A 17,702-nucleotide genomic window follows, 5' to 3' on the forward strand; every position below is an offset into this window, starting at 1 on the left:
ATTCCAGCTCTACGACTGCGGCCTGTACATAACCAATGATTCATATTCGGAGGAAAAACTCCCACACCATCGGGTTTGTATCTTCATTACCTTAGCATCAGACGACTCATGAGTGAGTGAGTGAGTGTGTGAGTGAGTGAGTGAGAATCTTGGAGCATAGCCTTCCAGCAAGCCGATAGAAAGGAACTCCGTACCGCGACATATTGGCGCCTTAGAAGACTGGGCAACCCGTGCTCCTTGATGACAAATGATCGTTGAGACCCAACACAGTATAAACAGATAGTAACAAGAATTGCAAAAAAATAAATTAAGATTGTCGTTGAAATAAATCCTCAATGAAGCATTATTACATGAGCTGAAAACCATCCATTGCACCTTGATTGATGACATTTTCAGTTTAAAATCGTAGTTGAATTAAAGTTAATAATGGTTTAAATGAGAGACATATCAAATTATTGACTCTAAAACCTGAAGACATGTCCATTCCTCTATTGTCCTGTGAGGTGCGGTGAGGTGCGGTGCGGTGAGGTGAGGTGAGGTGAGGTGAGGTGAGGTGAGGTGAGGTGAGGTGAGGTGAGGTGAGGTGAGGTGAGGTGAAGTGAAGTGAATTTGGGTTTGACGTCGCGCCCAATACTATTGCACTTATATAGCGGCGTGCATGCACGTGTGTGTGTGTGTGTGTGTGTGTGTGTGTGTGTGTGTGTGTGTGTGTGTGTGTGTGTGTGTGTGTGTGCTTGGCTGCTTGTACTAGTACGGACTGATGCCGACTTATAGTGCCACCACACTGAGATACCATGCCGCAGTTTAACATGAATACCCCACTCAGACACAGTATACTGACTCCGAGCCGACCAGTCCTTGTTTTAGCCCCTTAATGCCGAGCGCCAGACAGGGTAACAACAAGTTGCATCTTTTAACGTGTTTTGGTATGACGCGGTCGAGGATCGAACCCCGGACCTTCCGCTCTCCGGGCGAACGCTCTGCCACTAGACCAAGGAGGCGGTCATGAGCTCCATTTTTGCTCCTCTCCAAGCTGATCTGTTTCTTTATGCATACCAATCAGAATTCCTGCTCGGATTGGCAAAGTCAAAACAAGATAATTTGGCCAAGAAGTTTAACTTTAGCTTCAGGTATATCGATGATCTGATATCGTTCATATATGAAATACCCACATCCCTTTCACGCATCTACCCATCTGAACTAGAAATTAAGAAGAACAGTGAGACCGTTTCATCTGTTTCACACTTGGATCTAAGCATAAAGATTCAGAGTGACAAAACACTCTCCACAAGAATGAATGACAAGAGGGATGACTTCAACAGTCAACTTTCCCTTTATTGCTGTAGCTCCAACTCTTAGTGGTATATTTCACAACTTTAGTTGGTTTGTTGTTTAACGCCGCACTCAGCAATATTCCAGCTTTATGACGGCGGTCTGTAAATAATCGAGTCTGGACAAGACAATCCAGTGATTAATATCATGAGCATCGATCCACTCAATTGGGATCGATGACATGCATCAACCAAGTCAGCGAGCCTGACCACCCGATCCCGTTTGTCGCCTTTTACGACAAGCATGGGTTGCTGAAGATGTATTCTACCCCGGACCTTTACGGGTCTTCACAACTTTAACAGTAACACGTGTAGGCAACTTCTAAATGTGATGAACGTACAACAAATATACAACAAGAAAGTACCCGATATCTATCGTTTTACAAAGCAGTCAGTTGCTGATACCTAACCCCAGAAATTATATAGTTACTGATATGATGGTAAACATTTGATAGAGTCGGCATGCGTATCGCAGGAAAGTTTTGGGAAAGATTCACTAAGAATTTAATTTCTATCCACGCCGACGTGCTAATTCACGCATAATATTCTTAAGTTTCTCTTACAACATAAGAAAATTGATTTTCCAACATTCCCTACTCATTCAAATGGGGATTGGGTGGTCAGGCTCGCTGACTTGGTTTATGCCTGTCATCGATCCCAATTGCGTGGATCGATGCTCATGTTGTCAATCACTGGAATTTCTGGGCCAGACTCGATTACGTACAGACCGCCGTTACATAGCTGGAATATTGCTGAGTGCGGCGTTAAACAACAAAAACACCCCAAAACTTATTTCAAATGACGTCATCCCTGTTTATGACGTCACAGACGTTATGTGTGTGACGTAAATTAAAACAATGCGTTGACTTCGTTGATGTCTCTTTATCTCTATGATCGGAATCCATAATGTTGAAAAAAGATTATAAGAAATATATTGAATAATGATAATCGTAGTGTAAATTATCTTTCATTTGTTCAACTTTACACATGCTAAGGACAGGCACTTAAGTACCTCACATGGGACAGAAAATACGTCATTCCTCATTACGCGTAGTTATTTCCCAAATTATCTAACACATCCAGAAAGCTTATGCGAATTCACATACAATTCATTAAGGCACCACGCCTACTCATTTTTCACATACTTGAGTTGAAATGTTCCCAAAGAAGTCTAACTTACAACTAATCAACCCTCCAATTTGATCAAAACAAAAGCTGCTCTCAAGCCGAATATTATTCTATTGACCTTGCGTGTACTGGATACTGCTTTTAATACAGATAATGGAACATGCACATTATTTTCAAACATTCTTTGCAATATAACACAATGTTTAAGAGAGTTGTAAACCTATCTTATCATATACAGTTACAAATTTAATTTGGCAGTCTGGCCTCGACATGCTATTAATGTATTAGAAGAATAGTCCTTTCACTTCACATGTTTATGAATGAGGCGATGTGAGCACTGGATCGATAAAACTGTCTGGTCACTTGAAAATCCAGAAAAGGAAAGCGGATTAGGTAGAAGAGGTTTGTATTATTTAAAATAAATTATCTAAAGTAATCCTGCTATAATTACTTTAAACTTCCCATGGTCATTCCTACATTGAAATGCTTATGTACAATACATAATTCACACGCCAATTGTTTAAGTACTCTCCAGCACGCCAGCATGACCTTTGTTCAATTTCCAGTAGACGGTTCTATTAAATTTCCCTTTTTCCTGTCTTCAAATGATAATTAGTCGAACACATGGATGGATCGTGAGCATTTGATAATGTGTTATTGCGCAAGTGCGTGATTGGTAGTAATAAAAGCAACCTCTATCGAGCAATAGACAAATCTCCATGACTGCTAAACATTTAATGCGTAAAACAATAAAGCTCCTTTGACTAGTTTCTACATTTCTGTCAACCAACATTTGAACACCGACCAAAACATTCCATTGTGTATACATCACACCAACAGTTAGGTATAGAACAATGGTGTTTGTGGAAAACTATGAAAATGTGTCAAACTGATGATGAAATAGCTGTGTTAATGTAATATGCTTTGGAATAAGAAACACTTACACACGAGGTGAAGTTTTGGACTGAAACAAGAGAGGCATCTTTCCTTCACATTAATGGTTGGCAAATGGTAATCCTTGTTTAAACGCATCCGTCAGTGTAATACCACATCTAAACCACAAAAATCAATTTTTGTTGTAACAGAAGAAAGATTTATGGAGCTAAGACATTGTCAAGCGGTCTTAAAAGAACCATTCGACAATGGAAACACCATTGCGATAAGCTTAATTGGCCGCTGGATTCTCTATCGACACAAAATTACTAGGGAGTCGGGCGATGTTGATTTGTCTGTGTGAGGATCTGGTAGCAGTAGACTTCTTTCCGTTCCTCTCCTCACCTGACTGTGTAGCTTCGCGGTGCAACTCTTCTCTCACTCTCAGCAGAGCCAATAAGCAAATTGAAAGTAGCTGTGAAATTGACATGCGCTCATTGGGTGTTTATTTCCGGTACTGGACACGCAAAGAGAAATATACCCTCCCTGGACATTGCATCGACTCGCTATCAGGACCCGCGGTTTCTCAACGGAAGCTGACAAGGGTTATTCTACCGCCACAGACCGAGAAAGTACAACTCATGTATATAGAAACAGGGAGGGTACGGCGAAAGACACCTCAGTGTGCCTGTGTGTTTTGCGGTGATGTCTATTCTACTCAGGAGGCGGGTCAAGTGTAGTAGTCACTGACGCGGCTCTGACTGAGAGACGCTGTTCACATAACTCATCGTAGGATTAGTGTTGATTAACCTGATTAGGGATAATCTGTACATAATGACCAGCCCATGCAGGATGGATTTGGAATGTCTTGCTCTTGCGCTCTTTCTTATTTGGTTTACCTCGTCAGGTGAGTGATATTTATTGTATTAATAATGTTTTAATTAAACATGTCTTTATGTAACAAAAGTTTGAATGACCAAATTGGATTTAGTTTGTACGCTTGACAGGAACGAGATATTCAATATCATAAATATAAATATATATATTTACGTGTATTAAATTTGATATTAAACAATTTTAATAAAATGATCAATTTGAACGCAGACTTGTTACAGTGAAGATATTTGGATATAAATACTCTTGGATCCAATTATTGCCACTCAGTGTGCGCTTAAAGAATTACGCGACGCGAGAATGTCGAACTGTCCGAGGCCAATAATCCCGGGAAATATCTCACTCTTGTCAGGAAAACGAGCAGGCATTAAATAGCCTTTGAGTTTAATGTTTCAGGATTTGTGATTCGAGTAAAGATGAATTAAGTCCCGTTTACCGCTCTGAGTCCTAAGCCGTCATTATTGAATGGGTTATGATGAGGGAATAACCGCTCGTTCTCTTTGCTCTTCCCATTTGAGACATTTCGAAGCGTGACATGTCGTGTTATCTCTCAATTCATGTAGTGATAGTTGAAGGCCATCATCAAAGTAAGTATTGATATTAACCAAAAATAAATCAAAATGCATTTTGATGGATAAAGTCTGTCAAATTTCTATGATTCGGAATGCATATATGGAGGTGACATTTCGAGAATATAGAGAACTCAACTTTCCATACATTGTCAATTCCTTTCATCTGCTAGTTTTAGAGTGGTTAGACGAAACCGATTATCGGATATACCAGACAAATATGGGGGTGCATTTCTGAGGTGCAGCTGTCACACAGAGCCAAGGGATTGCAATTTTAATGATCAACAGATCAAAATACCACTGACTGTAAATGTACCAGATAGTGTGCATCTTTGTATAGACAGATTTAACATGCTTTCATGGTATTAGTCGATACTGACTACAGCGTATGCTTACACCATGTTGATGAGTTCCTTCTACTCTATTATCAGACTACAATAATCATATCTTTGTGTTTTGTTCAATGCCAATTTCACTGAGGCCTATTGCAGTATTGTGCGAGGCGCGTGTCAACATAGTAGCACATGGTATATGTACATTTGGCAAAAAGGAAAGGTTTTGTTTCTGAATTAACATGTAAGTTTTGAAAACGTATATAGACATTAAACCTCATTGACACATGGTGATCAAAGGACAAAGAATATTGTTTCTCTAGATGGACATAGGTACTTCTTCATATATGATGCAAAGAGGCAAATGAAGCAGTGGAAAGTGTACTCAAATAATTAATACGATGGAACAGTTAAAAACTGTTATTGGATAATCAATGTTGATGTCAAATTGTGAAAGATTATATTATTAGCGTTTTTTAACTGTTGTTTCTGGTATAGCTCCTATGGTCATTTTACGATGATTCATCATCAACTTCATCATTCAATAACGTCATCCGAACATCCAGGTGGTCTCTGTAATGTCGATATCTATGTCGTGAAAGGAATGACGAAATCAAATAACGTACATGTAATACTGCAAGGCAACGTTTCATGTTCCAACCACAAAACATTTTCAAATAACGCAGACACTTCATTTCGTGTACTATAACCACCATTGTCGTGATTGTTATAGAACGACTGGTATTACTTCAGATCAACAGTGTCTACTAATATTGATGTTCTGGTCATGTTGATATTAATGATGCTTCCACTGTTATGACTGCTTCTGTTCGTATATTGGTATTGTGCTGCTACTGCTTATACCGTCTTCATCAGACAACGTCAATATCTTTCAAAAGTTTAAATCCACTACGACCTCCAAGATCACCGTTACTACTACTACTACTACTACTACTACTATTACTACTACTACTACTTGGTTAGCCTGATTATCTTCCTCGTTTTAATGTACCGTACGATTGTTATTGTGAGCCGTGTTGAACTACAGTAAACTACGAATATAACGAAGACGCTTATAACGAACTGACCGATATAACGAACTTATTTTTTAGTCCCAGCCATTTGTTGTATATATGCTGTATATATGCTTATTACGAACTACGGTTATAACGAACTAAAATAAGTGGTCCCTTTGAGTTCGTTATAACCGTAGTTTACTGTATCTACTGTGCTTGAGTTGTATTTTTACAGATGCAGGTATATTCTCTTTGCTTTTTATTTCAAGACGGGTTATGTCAAATTCTTTCAAAATTCCATAAGGGGTACATTGGGTTGTCCAATTGTCTAAGGCGCCACAAATCGCTGTGCAGAGTTGCATCCAGAAGTCGTGCCAGAAATCTGTGATCGTTTGTTCGAATCCCGGTTCGCCCTAATCATGTTTCTATATATGTTTGAGAGCACCATACTCGTGCCAGTGGGTTGGATCAAGCTGTAAAATATTTTTATATTTAAGGGCACTTTTCATAGGAAGAGTCAGATATATTGATATGACATCATGTTTCATTCCGATGCGAAAAGGTAACATAGACTAAATGAATGGCGACACTAACTATGATGATGCTTCTATGATGGCCAAACGCATCACTTCATCTATACAGTGTCAAGATGACAGACACAGAATAAAAAACACGCAAGAAAGAAGCCGTTTTCTCACGGATCAGACTTCAAGTAGTGTGATTGGGTTTAAGATGGCGATATCTCGCATTATCACGTTCCGGATCACGTGATCGATATAAACATCGCCCACCATCCAAAATTCCCCTCATCACTGCCTAAATCGAAAGTTCTCTCTAGTTTTGAATCATAAGTCAGTAAAATTATCCCATCAAAGAGGTTTGTTATCATGGGGATGGTGGATAGCCAAACCTTCCAGGTAGCTAGCAACTTGAGGCGACTTTTGAAGTACGCGCCATGATTGATTGAAGTAGCTAGGGTAAGGGTTGAAGGAGGCTTGCCGTAAGAGCATTATACTCCTGGAGGGAGCTTAGGTGTCCGCCTCAATTGCTTTCAAAAATATCCCTCTTCTTAGGGTCTGTAGTATGTGTCCGTGCAACTGAATGAATCGTCAACTAGCAAGCAGGAAGTCAGTATTCCAGGATCCATCATCCCAATATCGTCTATGGTAGATTCAGTGGTCGCCGGATTAGGTTCAGTTACAATCAGGGATATTGGCAAATCCCTTTTTTTTCGACATCTGCCTATTTCATGGAAGAGCGTGAATCTGGTGGAAATTTCAACTTTCTTTGCCATTTTGATATTTTGTTTCGAATTGAAAAGCAACAAAGCGTGCCGTATAAGTTTATTAAAGAATAGATCAACCAAAGCAAAATGAAATGTGGCAAAATGAAAGCGTGGCTCCTTCTTCTCACGATGTCAATATTGGATTAAGTACCGTGAGGCAGTGATGCGTGAATTTAGTTTGTTCACAGTTTGTCCCACCGGAATCTTCAATGAATTTTCTAAGCTGAAGATTTGTTATTTGTAGTCTGGTTTGTGTTTTAATCACAAGGTGGTAGATTTACTGGAAGTGAAACAGGAAATTAAGAAAGGCTCTTCTATTTCCCATTAAGCCCTAATAACGAGACAGGGGCATAGCCTCAGTACAATTATTTTATCCCTCCAACATGCAGTATAACTGGAGAGATGCCATGGTGTCAATGTGGTTATCTATCTTCTCTGAACAAAATGGAATTCTTTTTGAAATTGACATTGTGACTTAGATTTAAATATTTACCGTATATGTACATTGCCGTTAACTGTTAAAGATGACTTATTCTGCAGGTCTATTCTATTTGACAGCAGCGAATACCTTCATAATTACTGATACGACGTCATGCAATTGTCCTTCTCTATTCTTTTTGGTCCCAGGGACATTGGTGGTCAAGTCGTCCAAGACCGCTGTGCAGAGTTACAGCTCAGGGGTGGCAGAAACGCCTGATCGTTGGTTCGAATGCCGGTTCGCCCTAATTATGTTTCTAGGTTTGTTAGAAAATTGGAAAACGTCTAAGACACGCATCACTTCTGGCTTTCCTCCTACATCAAGCTGGCATGACTTGATATAAATGGAATACTGTTCAAAGCAGCGTTAAACGTAAGCGTCGGGACTACCATTTGTCCGCTCCCCTTCACTGTCAATCATGACGTCGTGCGACGTGGCATCTCTGCTGGGCGTTACACAAAGAGCGGTCAACGTTTCCTGGGAGGCTATTTTGCGTCCGTTTCTACTTCTCGACACTGGTGCATTTTTTAAGTGAGTGAATGTTTTTATCAGGAAGTAAATTTTTATTATGATCGACTGGAGAATCCTACGTAACAAGAAAGCTAATTTATGTCGACCTATCAGTCCGCCAAAATAATGTCGCGGACAACTCTGCTGACTAACTCCATAACTCCATTTAAATAATGTGTTTATAAAGATGAATTAAGTAAAAAGTTAAGACAAATATATTGAAATGACAATTTCAAAGCACACTTTGATACATATGTATTTGAAATTTAGGGTTTTAAGATCCTTTGGCTTCAAAAGTATATATGATTACTTTTTATAAGCCTTTTATAAGTCATGCATATTATATATTATTTTGGGTCATGTTTATAGCCGGCTCAGGCCATGTGTTTATTACATTTTTTACGCCACGTGTGACAATAGGCTTTTAAAGTCAGGTGTTTATAGGCATTGTCAAGCCGTTTTTCTCATCATTTAGTTTGCACGTAAAATGGCTGATTCAGGGTTCTATTTTTTTTTCATTAACTCTTCCCTTAGAAAGCGAATGTGTTTCGGTATGTCACGCATTTAGAAGGTTCTGGTTACAAACAGCTATACCGAGTGCAATAAAAATGCCAACGTCAGACAAATTATTAATTGATTTATCAACTCCCTGGAAAAAATGTGAAGTAGTGTTTAGCACACAGAAAAACACCTACGGCTGCAGTTTCATTGGTTGTAGAATCCCTTGTGTGTTGAAATAATCTTTGACTTATAACTCTGCGTCGGAGATGCAGTCTCCAAAAGCCAAAGAATATATGTTTATATGTGATACCTTCATATTCAAACGTTGCAGCAATACCGACTCCAAACACGAGGATGCACCGTAAAACACATCAGACTGAGAAAAAAATGGTCAGCTGGGAAGAATATTGGTTAAGTCACTCAAACCAAATGGAACCTTGTGAAGCTTCAAGCAACGATAGTGTAATAAAACAGAATCTTCTGTAAGGCTTGATACATATTTGCCCAAATTGTACAAATAACTGGTTAAAATTGAATTAGCTCAACGTCTGAAGCGCGTTAATATGAAGAAAGCGACTGAATTATTTCATCCCCCCCTAAAAGGTCAACGCGAATTCATCACGTCTTGTGTGGGGATGGTCTCCATGCGCCCACAGATTGCGTGCGTATCAGTCAGATCTTGTCCAAAGATGGCAAGACAAGCTGTGATTATGATCCCCGATGTTAGTAAGGTTAAGCGCAGCAGGGTAGCCATACAGATCAAACATCACCTCAGATAAGATAACATTAGTCACTTGACGACCATAACATCGGAATTGGCACACATTCAATTAAACAACCCCGGTTTTTATGTACAGGCATGTCGACATAAATTGTCCGAGTGAGCACGCACATTCTCCATTAAACCGACGCTCTAATTCGTGTCTAAGTACCAATTATGTAATCCCAGAGCTGCCCTAAAGGAACTTAATAGATTCATTAAAGTTGTTCATCCATCAGTTATATCCATTATTAAAGAAATACCTTCCTACCGTCTCGATGTCTGTATCATGGACAAACATTATCATGTCCTGTGTTCCTATTGTACGTCTCTGGGGGTCCCTGCTGTCTAAGAAAGTTTCTGGGCAAATGAAAGGTATTTAGCTAATGATTCAACCTCCCGCGAATAACATGATCCACTGTTGGGTAAATGAAGCCAGCATGGAAAATGAACCTGTTCACTTAGTAAACCCATGTAATCAACGTCCCTCCCCTGCTCTGTTGCGTTGAGGGTGATTTTATTGGTGTCATTAAGGATTCGCAGTTGACCTAGAATGTGCTGGTTCAACATTTTTAAGGATATCCGTAGGATTAAACTTAGAAATGATGCACGAAAGTTTAAGATCTTTTTCTGATTAATTCTTTAATGATTGTCATTTGGCTAATTAAACTCGAACTCTTTTAACATGATGTATTGGATAAAAGATGTAATGCTTTATGGTCCCCGTGTTATTCTTATAAGCAGCATGCTTAATTATGCGTGTGTTTCGAGAAACAGAGGACTTATCTATGTATATAAACTCGATTATCTGCCGAAACAGATCTCGATAGGAGTAAAAGGCAATATTTTGGTGAACATGATATACTGAACCGCAAAAGAAACGTCACCCCAAGTAACATTGCATGAAAAGTTGTCATTGAAATATCTGGGTAATTTTTGTCAATGATTCTATTTTTTAACATTACCTTGTCCGGAAAAATGAAATTAGATGATAAAAAAACAAAGCAGATGACAATAAAACCGATCGCCCAAACGCATCACGGCAACGGCCATGGTGACCCGATGCACGTGAGTTTCGTGCAAATTGAAATGCACATGCGTTCCCCGATTTCTTGCCCTATAAAAATCCACCCAGATCGGATAATATTCGTTCGTTATTGAATTGCTACATATGCCAAGATTGACAAGAAATCAGCGACACCAAGCCCTTGGACGATTGCAAGCTGGACAAACCCCCGGCAATAGCCAATACATTTCAAGTCCACGTAAGGACCACATATAGGCTCCAGCAACGGTACCAGACCACCAACACTACAGATGACCGACCACGTAGTGGAAGACCAAGGGTCACCAACCGACGTCAGGATCGTCAGATTGTGAGACAGCATCTTCAAGATCGCGTTGTTACTGCTGCGGAAACCGCTCGAGAGACCATGGGGACACACCAGCGACACATTAGTGCGGACACCGTGCGTCGACGATTGACGAGCAGACACCTCCACTGTCACAGGCCACACCGAGGACCCATTCTGACACCACGTCATCGCCGGGACACGAGTTTCAGCATAGTAACGCCCCTGCCTACACTGCGAGAGCAACAAGAGACGTCCTCCAGCAGAATGGCATCAGAACCATTCCGTGATCTGCCCTCAGTCTCGATTTTTAAGCCATTGAGCGCCTGTGGAATGAGATTCAAAGACGGCTGAATGACGTCCGACCAAGGCCGACAACTGCAGCAGAACTGCGTCAGGCGTTCTTCAGAGTGTGGGCTCAAGTGCCTATGGCCTTCATCAACCGCCTCATCCATTCCGTGTATCGACGTTGCACGGCAGTCATAAATTGCACATGGCGGACACACGAGATACTGACTTGTGATGCCATTTTCTCTGGTGTTGTGTTTCACTTTAAGAACATTTGACACTTTAATTTCAACCTTGATGATCAGTTTTGCCAAGTTCCATCTTTTAATATGTATCAAAGTATGTTTACAGTGGTTGGACAAATAAGGTTTCTCATATATCTATCCATGGTGACGTTTCTTTTGCGGTTCAGTATATATGAATGGAATACTGAATATCCGTGATGATAACAGGTGTTCCCAAATGGGTAAGTATGTCTGCTCTACCGGATGATACGTCACTTAGACATTAAATGAGTAAGCGCTTGTTTGTTAGCCTAAAACAGAAGTACACTTGACATGCTACGGCAGCCTGAATACAATCCGGACCAGACACTCTATAGGTACGATTACTGATTTTGTTAATTTTGAATATTTATTATTTTTTTACAATGAGTTGTTTTTGTATTTATTTATTATTCATACACTATTAAAGTTCTTCGGGTACACGTAGAGGTACGGCTGAAATGTATGTACATAATATCGTTTGCATGCATGTTCTGAAGTCAGTTCAGCGCTAATGTGTCAGGATGCTTATTTTATCCATAACTGGTTCTGCTTCAAACTCAGTTGATACATGATATCACCCATGTCATAGCTGTAATATCCCTGATTGTGGGATTAAACAACAGGTTCTCACTCACGATATATACAGAAAGCAGAAAAATGCCACAAGATATATGTACGTAGACTCTCTTATGAGACTGCATATTGCAAGATCCTTTCACAACTTCTTTTTTCGACGAGATGCCAGAAACACGCACAGCTATTCTCAGATGATCAGAGTATGTTACGATTACAGCAAAGCACTCTTGGAGGTGAAGGGGTGCGATACCCCATTTCAGACACATCACGTGGTAATCAGTAACTTCATCAGTTGGCTGCGTGTATTGTCAAAGTCTGGGAAAGTGGACTTTAGATCTGAACGTTAGAACTTGTCGTAAAAAAGCCCTAGCCAATAGTCGAGTATGGCTGACGGGTGAAGTGTGTGGCATTGAATTGCCCTTTGAGACAATGAGCAAAATTTTCACTTGATTTGTTCATTTTAATGAGCCCGGCGTAGGAAAGCGACAACAGCTGACAGCTGTTTTTTTATCGTATTTCTTTATGCACCTAGTCAGCGGAAGATCACCTAAAAACGAGACTTATACAGTATGCTTGCTCTTACCGGATAACAGCCTCAATATTGCTAATGTCAGATATCTTGAATTCTCAATACATTCTCTTTTTATTCAATTTTCAGAAGAAGTACTTTATTGTAAACTCCGTTATTTTGTAAATAGTCATCGGTAATAGTTTTGGATGCATTTTTTGTACATATCTCAGATAGAAGATAAAAGTTGAGAGGCATGGATGTAGATCCACCATTGTGTCTTCGGTTCATTTAAAACAGAAAATCGGATTTGGGAATAAGAGACATTCATAGTTGACAGCAACTTGCCTACTTCTTGACAAGACCTATATTCACCAGGGAGACCCGCAAGGAAAAGTTAGTGAGGGTATTGTTTTAATGTCAGGAATGTCATTCTTCTTCTGTACGTGGCCACATTGAGAAACCTCAGGTGGTTTACTGTGGATACATTGCGCAAATTATTGCGCAATTTAAAATGAGCGGTGATCGTTTCCTTAGCAGTGGAAGCATAGTATGACCTTATAAAGCAGAAGGAATAACCTGAGTCCTTGGAAATCCTTGGCAGGTTAAAATGCCAAGAAACGATTATCAAATATTTTTGTTCTTCTTTATTCAATGTTATGCCGTTTATGTACTTCAAACCAATTTGACATTGTTGTGTTTAATATATACTGCAGGCTGTATTTCTGATAGCAAACTGCTGACTTGCAGAATTTGACGGTGTTGAGTTTGTTTGACATTTATGAAGTGTTTTGAATATTCTGTGATTAGAATTGATGGTGTGATGGATTCGAAGTCTAAGGCAATATAAAGGTTAGATTGGTAAGACTTCAATAGTAGCGTTACACGATGACGTCAGTTATCATAAAATGTGAGTGAGGTAATGATCATTTACTTTGCTGAAATATTACAGTTGTAGCATCATTTTGCATTGTTTCTATTTTCCTCTTGTAATTACTTTGGCATGGATGAGACAATGCCACCTTACATACCCACCCACGGGCGATATTTTTATTTAATATATAGAAGTAACGTATAATACTAATAAAATGAAATCGTTTTAGCAATGTTTATTCCCAATACCTGTGCAATTCCCAGAAGTACCTGGTATCTCCCGCTACACAAATCCATTACATTAACCCTGAACCTATTATAGTTGGTTTAATGTTATAATACGGACATATCAGTTTAGTGAGATGCTTACAGGATCATCTTGTCAGGCTCAAGTGTTGGTCCTCCGTCTTTTCGCGACCATTACTAATGTGTCTTGACAAACATGATACAGGCGATCAGATTGAGCCAACGTCAGGACTCAACATGTAAATATATTCATATTTCTGATTTGAAACGGATGAAGAGAGTGATACTCTGTGGACTATTATGAGTTGGCCTGACACCGAGTGTCTAGAGACTTTAGATCATAGGCAAAACTTTTGGGCATGAACTGAGGACAAGAGTGTGTAGCTGATAGAGTGGGTTGGACCTCGTCTCATGCATTATTAAGGAGGAGAGCAAATTGAGTAATACACTCTGCTTGCTTCGTGCTCGGAATGCAATCGATCCTGTTCCTCCTCTACCTCCACCATCCCAGCATTTCTAGATGTGGACGGGCGTAAATTAGAAAGGAAATATTGTCTTTTACAGATTCTGAGCAAGATAGATTGTTTTCCGCATCTGCCACAGACAGAGTATCTCGCTTTTTTAATGAATGTGCACACGTAGAATGGCAAAGAGACACTCGTCCTGCCTGCTCCCAAACAGCTTTCTTTGTCGGGTGATTGACTTGGGAACTTGTCACTTTGGTGCTTATGGTGTAATTTACAATGGTTGCCTTGGAGGATAACACATATTTGCACTTAGCGTTGTAAAGGCAAAGTAAATATTTCAAAGAAAACGATTATGTCAATATTTTAAGCCGTTCAGTTGTCTTGTTACTACTCCCATATTGGCTTTGAAACCTTTCTATGTGTCGGTTCTAGTGTAGCCGTTAAGTCAATTCATTTGAGGCACATGGTCTGTTAAAAGAAGTCAATTACATGTGTTAAGCTTTCTTATACGCTAATCAGTTAGACGTTAACTTGTAATGAATTTTGAACATCAGGATTTGCATTATTGCTGATTGCAAACTAGTGCGATACATAAAGGTTCAACTCCACCTATCAGTTTTGAATACATCACTTTGAAGTATGATAATTCATTATCAACGATACTTCAAAGCAATATACTGCTATACATTTTGACATTTTACTTACATAATGTTACGGTTCAGATAGGTCCATGTCTTCGTTGCCAGTTTGTGTGAGAGGTAGATGTGCATTGTTACCATTAGAGTTCATAAAAGTAATCCGGCTGCAATAGTCTAAATGGCCATCTACAATCGCAGACAAACCATTATTTGCATCAGTAATGTCAAAAGCTTTTGATAATGGCGGAAGATAACTCATCTCTTTTAATCATGCTCTGAATAGATCATGTATGATAAACTCAAATATATTAATCACGTGTGTTGATCAAAATGATTACAAAACCCATTTTTATGCATGTTTTATTCTGTGATCGTGTTTAACCGGATATGAATTAATCCATTCTAAGGAAACAAATTAATGTTCGGGCACGAATGTTTTCAAACATGTTTTCTCTGTTTCTCCGCTGATTGTATTAAAATATTAAACAGATGAATGAGATAAACGGCTTACAAAGTCTGCATGCTGGAATACTTTGGATGAAAGGACTAATTTCATCAGCAGTGACGAAGGGGTATGCTAACAATGCTTGCATTTTCTGATTGATCGTATGCTATTCAGGGTACTGCCCTTGTGATATGTCAATGAAACAGAGTATAGCAACACAACTAACAGTTAATGCTGACAACCTGCACATGCTGTCTACCCATTTCATAATGACCAAACCAAATTCACTAAACATATTTTAAAACGTATAAATAAGAATCTTCAGTTTTTACATTGATGGAGATTTTAACCATTTCCATTTTAATCGTATGACTTGCCCCATAAAACTATTTACAATTCTTTTCGTACAATGCCTGGCAGGGAAGGACATGGTTATATCATTTCGCGAACACCGGGTGTTATCATTGTAACTGAGCAACTTGTAAGACTGTATGAATGTGTTCGTACTCGATTTCCCCATGCGGCAGAGATATGAAAATGAATCTCCCTAAGGCTTTAATAAATAATAAAACAGGCTAGTTTCAATGCGCAGGGTTGCACAACACGGATGGCACTGAAGTGCACGTCATTTTTTCTCAGGTCATTGTAGCTAGATGCTTAAACAGACTGTATATGTTCATCTGGCACAGTTCGCCATTGTTGCCTATCAAAATATGCCGTTATCGCCATATGAACTTTTTGACACAAGTAGGAAATGATATATTCACCCAATTTGCAATCATACGGTGAGTGTGGAAATCTGCAGGTAATCCGCCCAAATTTGTAAAATTAGTTAACACAATAAGGAGACTAAATACTTTTCTGGGCTCGCGCATTGACACATTATTCGCAATTTACCCACGGATTATCCCCAACCTAACTACAAAGCTCAATAACAAAATTATGTTTTCGTGTAATTTACGATAACTAGTGGTGGCTGATGGTATAAGAATACAAGGGTAGAACATACAATGTACTCGACATACGAATTCATGTGAATAGTAGAACATGTAGCACAGTTATCTTGTTAAAGTAATCATTTATAATTATATACAGTTCCGATCTTGAAATGTACGAGTTACGCATTGAATGTGGGTAATTCAGGTGAATTAATCGAATTTGACGAAATGAATGTTTTCAAATGTATGGTTTTGAGACATTGCAATAGTTCGTGCGCGTAGCTATTTTGAATTCCATGTTTACTTTTGTGTGGAACTAAATTATCATACATCGGCAGATGTTAAACTTCAGTTTGTTTCTGGTTTATATGGCAAATTCTAAACGACGATTTACTTGTATTTACAGTAAAGCAAATATAAAGCAATTCAATTCTAATCAAATGATCAATATATGTTCGAGTAATGTTAGTTTGTTTGATGAATGATGAGTTTTATGGTAGACATATTGAGGACGTTTCCAAATTTGACGCAACAGTGATCCCTATTTTGACTTGTACCATATGTTCCCGTGTTTTTTTCAGGTGAACAATTAACTTGCCTTTGCATGTGTTTGTGACGGGTGCCACCGGTGGGTCAGGTTACGCTCGCCTTTTCGCGAACACCTGGTATCATTACTATTTGATAGTGACTCATAAACACAAGCCCATGATATAGCCGAAGCAATCGACGCTGCTTTATGCAGAGATGACTATTTGATATGGAAAGGGTTTTGTCACTTTATTTATAAACGGCCATGCATATTTGATCCTACTTTTGATTAATAAATAAATTAGGATTAAATTGTTATAAGAATACAGAACATTTTGATACGAAATACGTTTGAATTAGAATCGAAAAACAAAAACCGAAACAGCTTTCCAAAGAACCTGTATTTATAACTAAAAGCGACAAAACCATTTCCAATATCAGATCATAGATATACCTGAAGTTTAAGTTAAACTTCTTGACCAAATAACCAAAATTCATATGCATAAAGCTAACAGATAAGCCAGAAGGGGATCAAAATTGGTGCCCATATGGTTAATCTTTGAGACAGGGAATTGGTGGTACACTTGCTGGACGAAACAATGTATCTCTCTTTGGATGGGTTTTTATGGAGCTTTGGAATCCAGTAAAAAAGAGGAATGGACATGTAGGCAGGTTTCAGAAAGTCAAAAGTTAATGGTATCGATGCATTTTTTGGCTGATTTCTTTCTTATTTTACATACCGGCCCTCCACCCTACCTCACCCTATATTCAATATAATTATCATAAGGGTAATTGCCATCTTCATACTGGCATATTAACTCATCTGGGTAGGTTTAACTGTTTTCTTGTTTGTTTCATATAACTGAATGTCACCATTTTTTCAACTTATTCATATATCAT

General features: G+C 38.9%; 1 protein-coding gene across 2 annotated transcripts in view; it reads left to right on the forward strand.

Moving 5' to 3' along the window:
- The first annotated feature begins 4,083 nt into the window (after positions 1-4,083).
- LOC139443205 (limbic system-associated membrane protein-like) overlaps positions 4,084-17,702 on the forward strand; it is a 71,455-nt gene continuing 57,836 nt past the window's right edge. For both annotated transcript variants that reach the window (XM_071224171.1, XM_071224172.1), the window contains exon 1: positions 4,084-4,239. In XM_071224171.1, coding sequence (XP_071080272.1) covers positions 4,167-4,239 — 73 coding nt within the window. In that variant the 5' untranslated portion in view covers positions 4,084-4,166. The remainder of the gene's footprint in view (positions 4,240-17,702) is intronic.

Source organism: Haliotis cracherodii, unplaced genomic scaffold, assembly GCF_022045235.1.
Source record: "Haliotis cracherodii isolate W230 unplaced genomic scaffold, xgHalCrac1.p SCAF_5, whole genome shotgun sequence".
NCBI lineage: Eukaryota > Metazoa > Mollusca > Gastropoda > Lepetellida > Haliotidae > Haliotis > Haliotis cracherodii.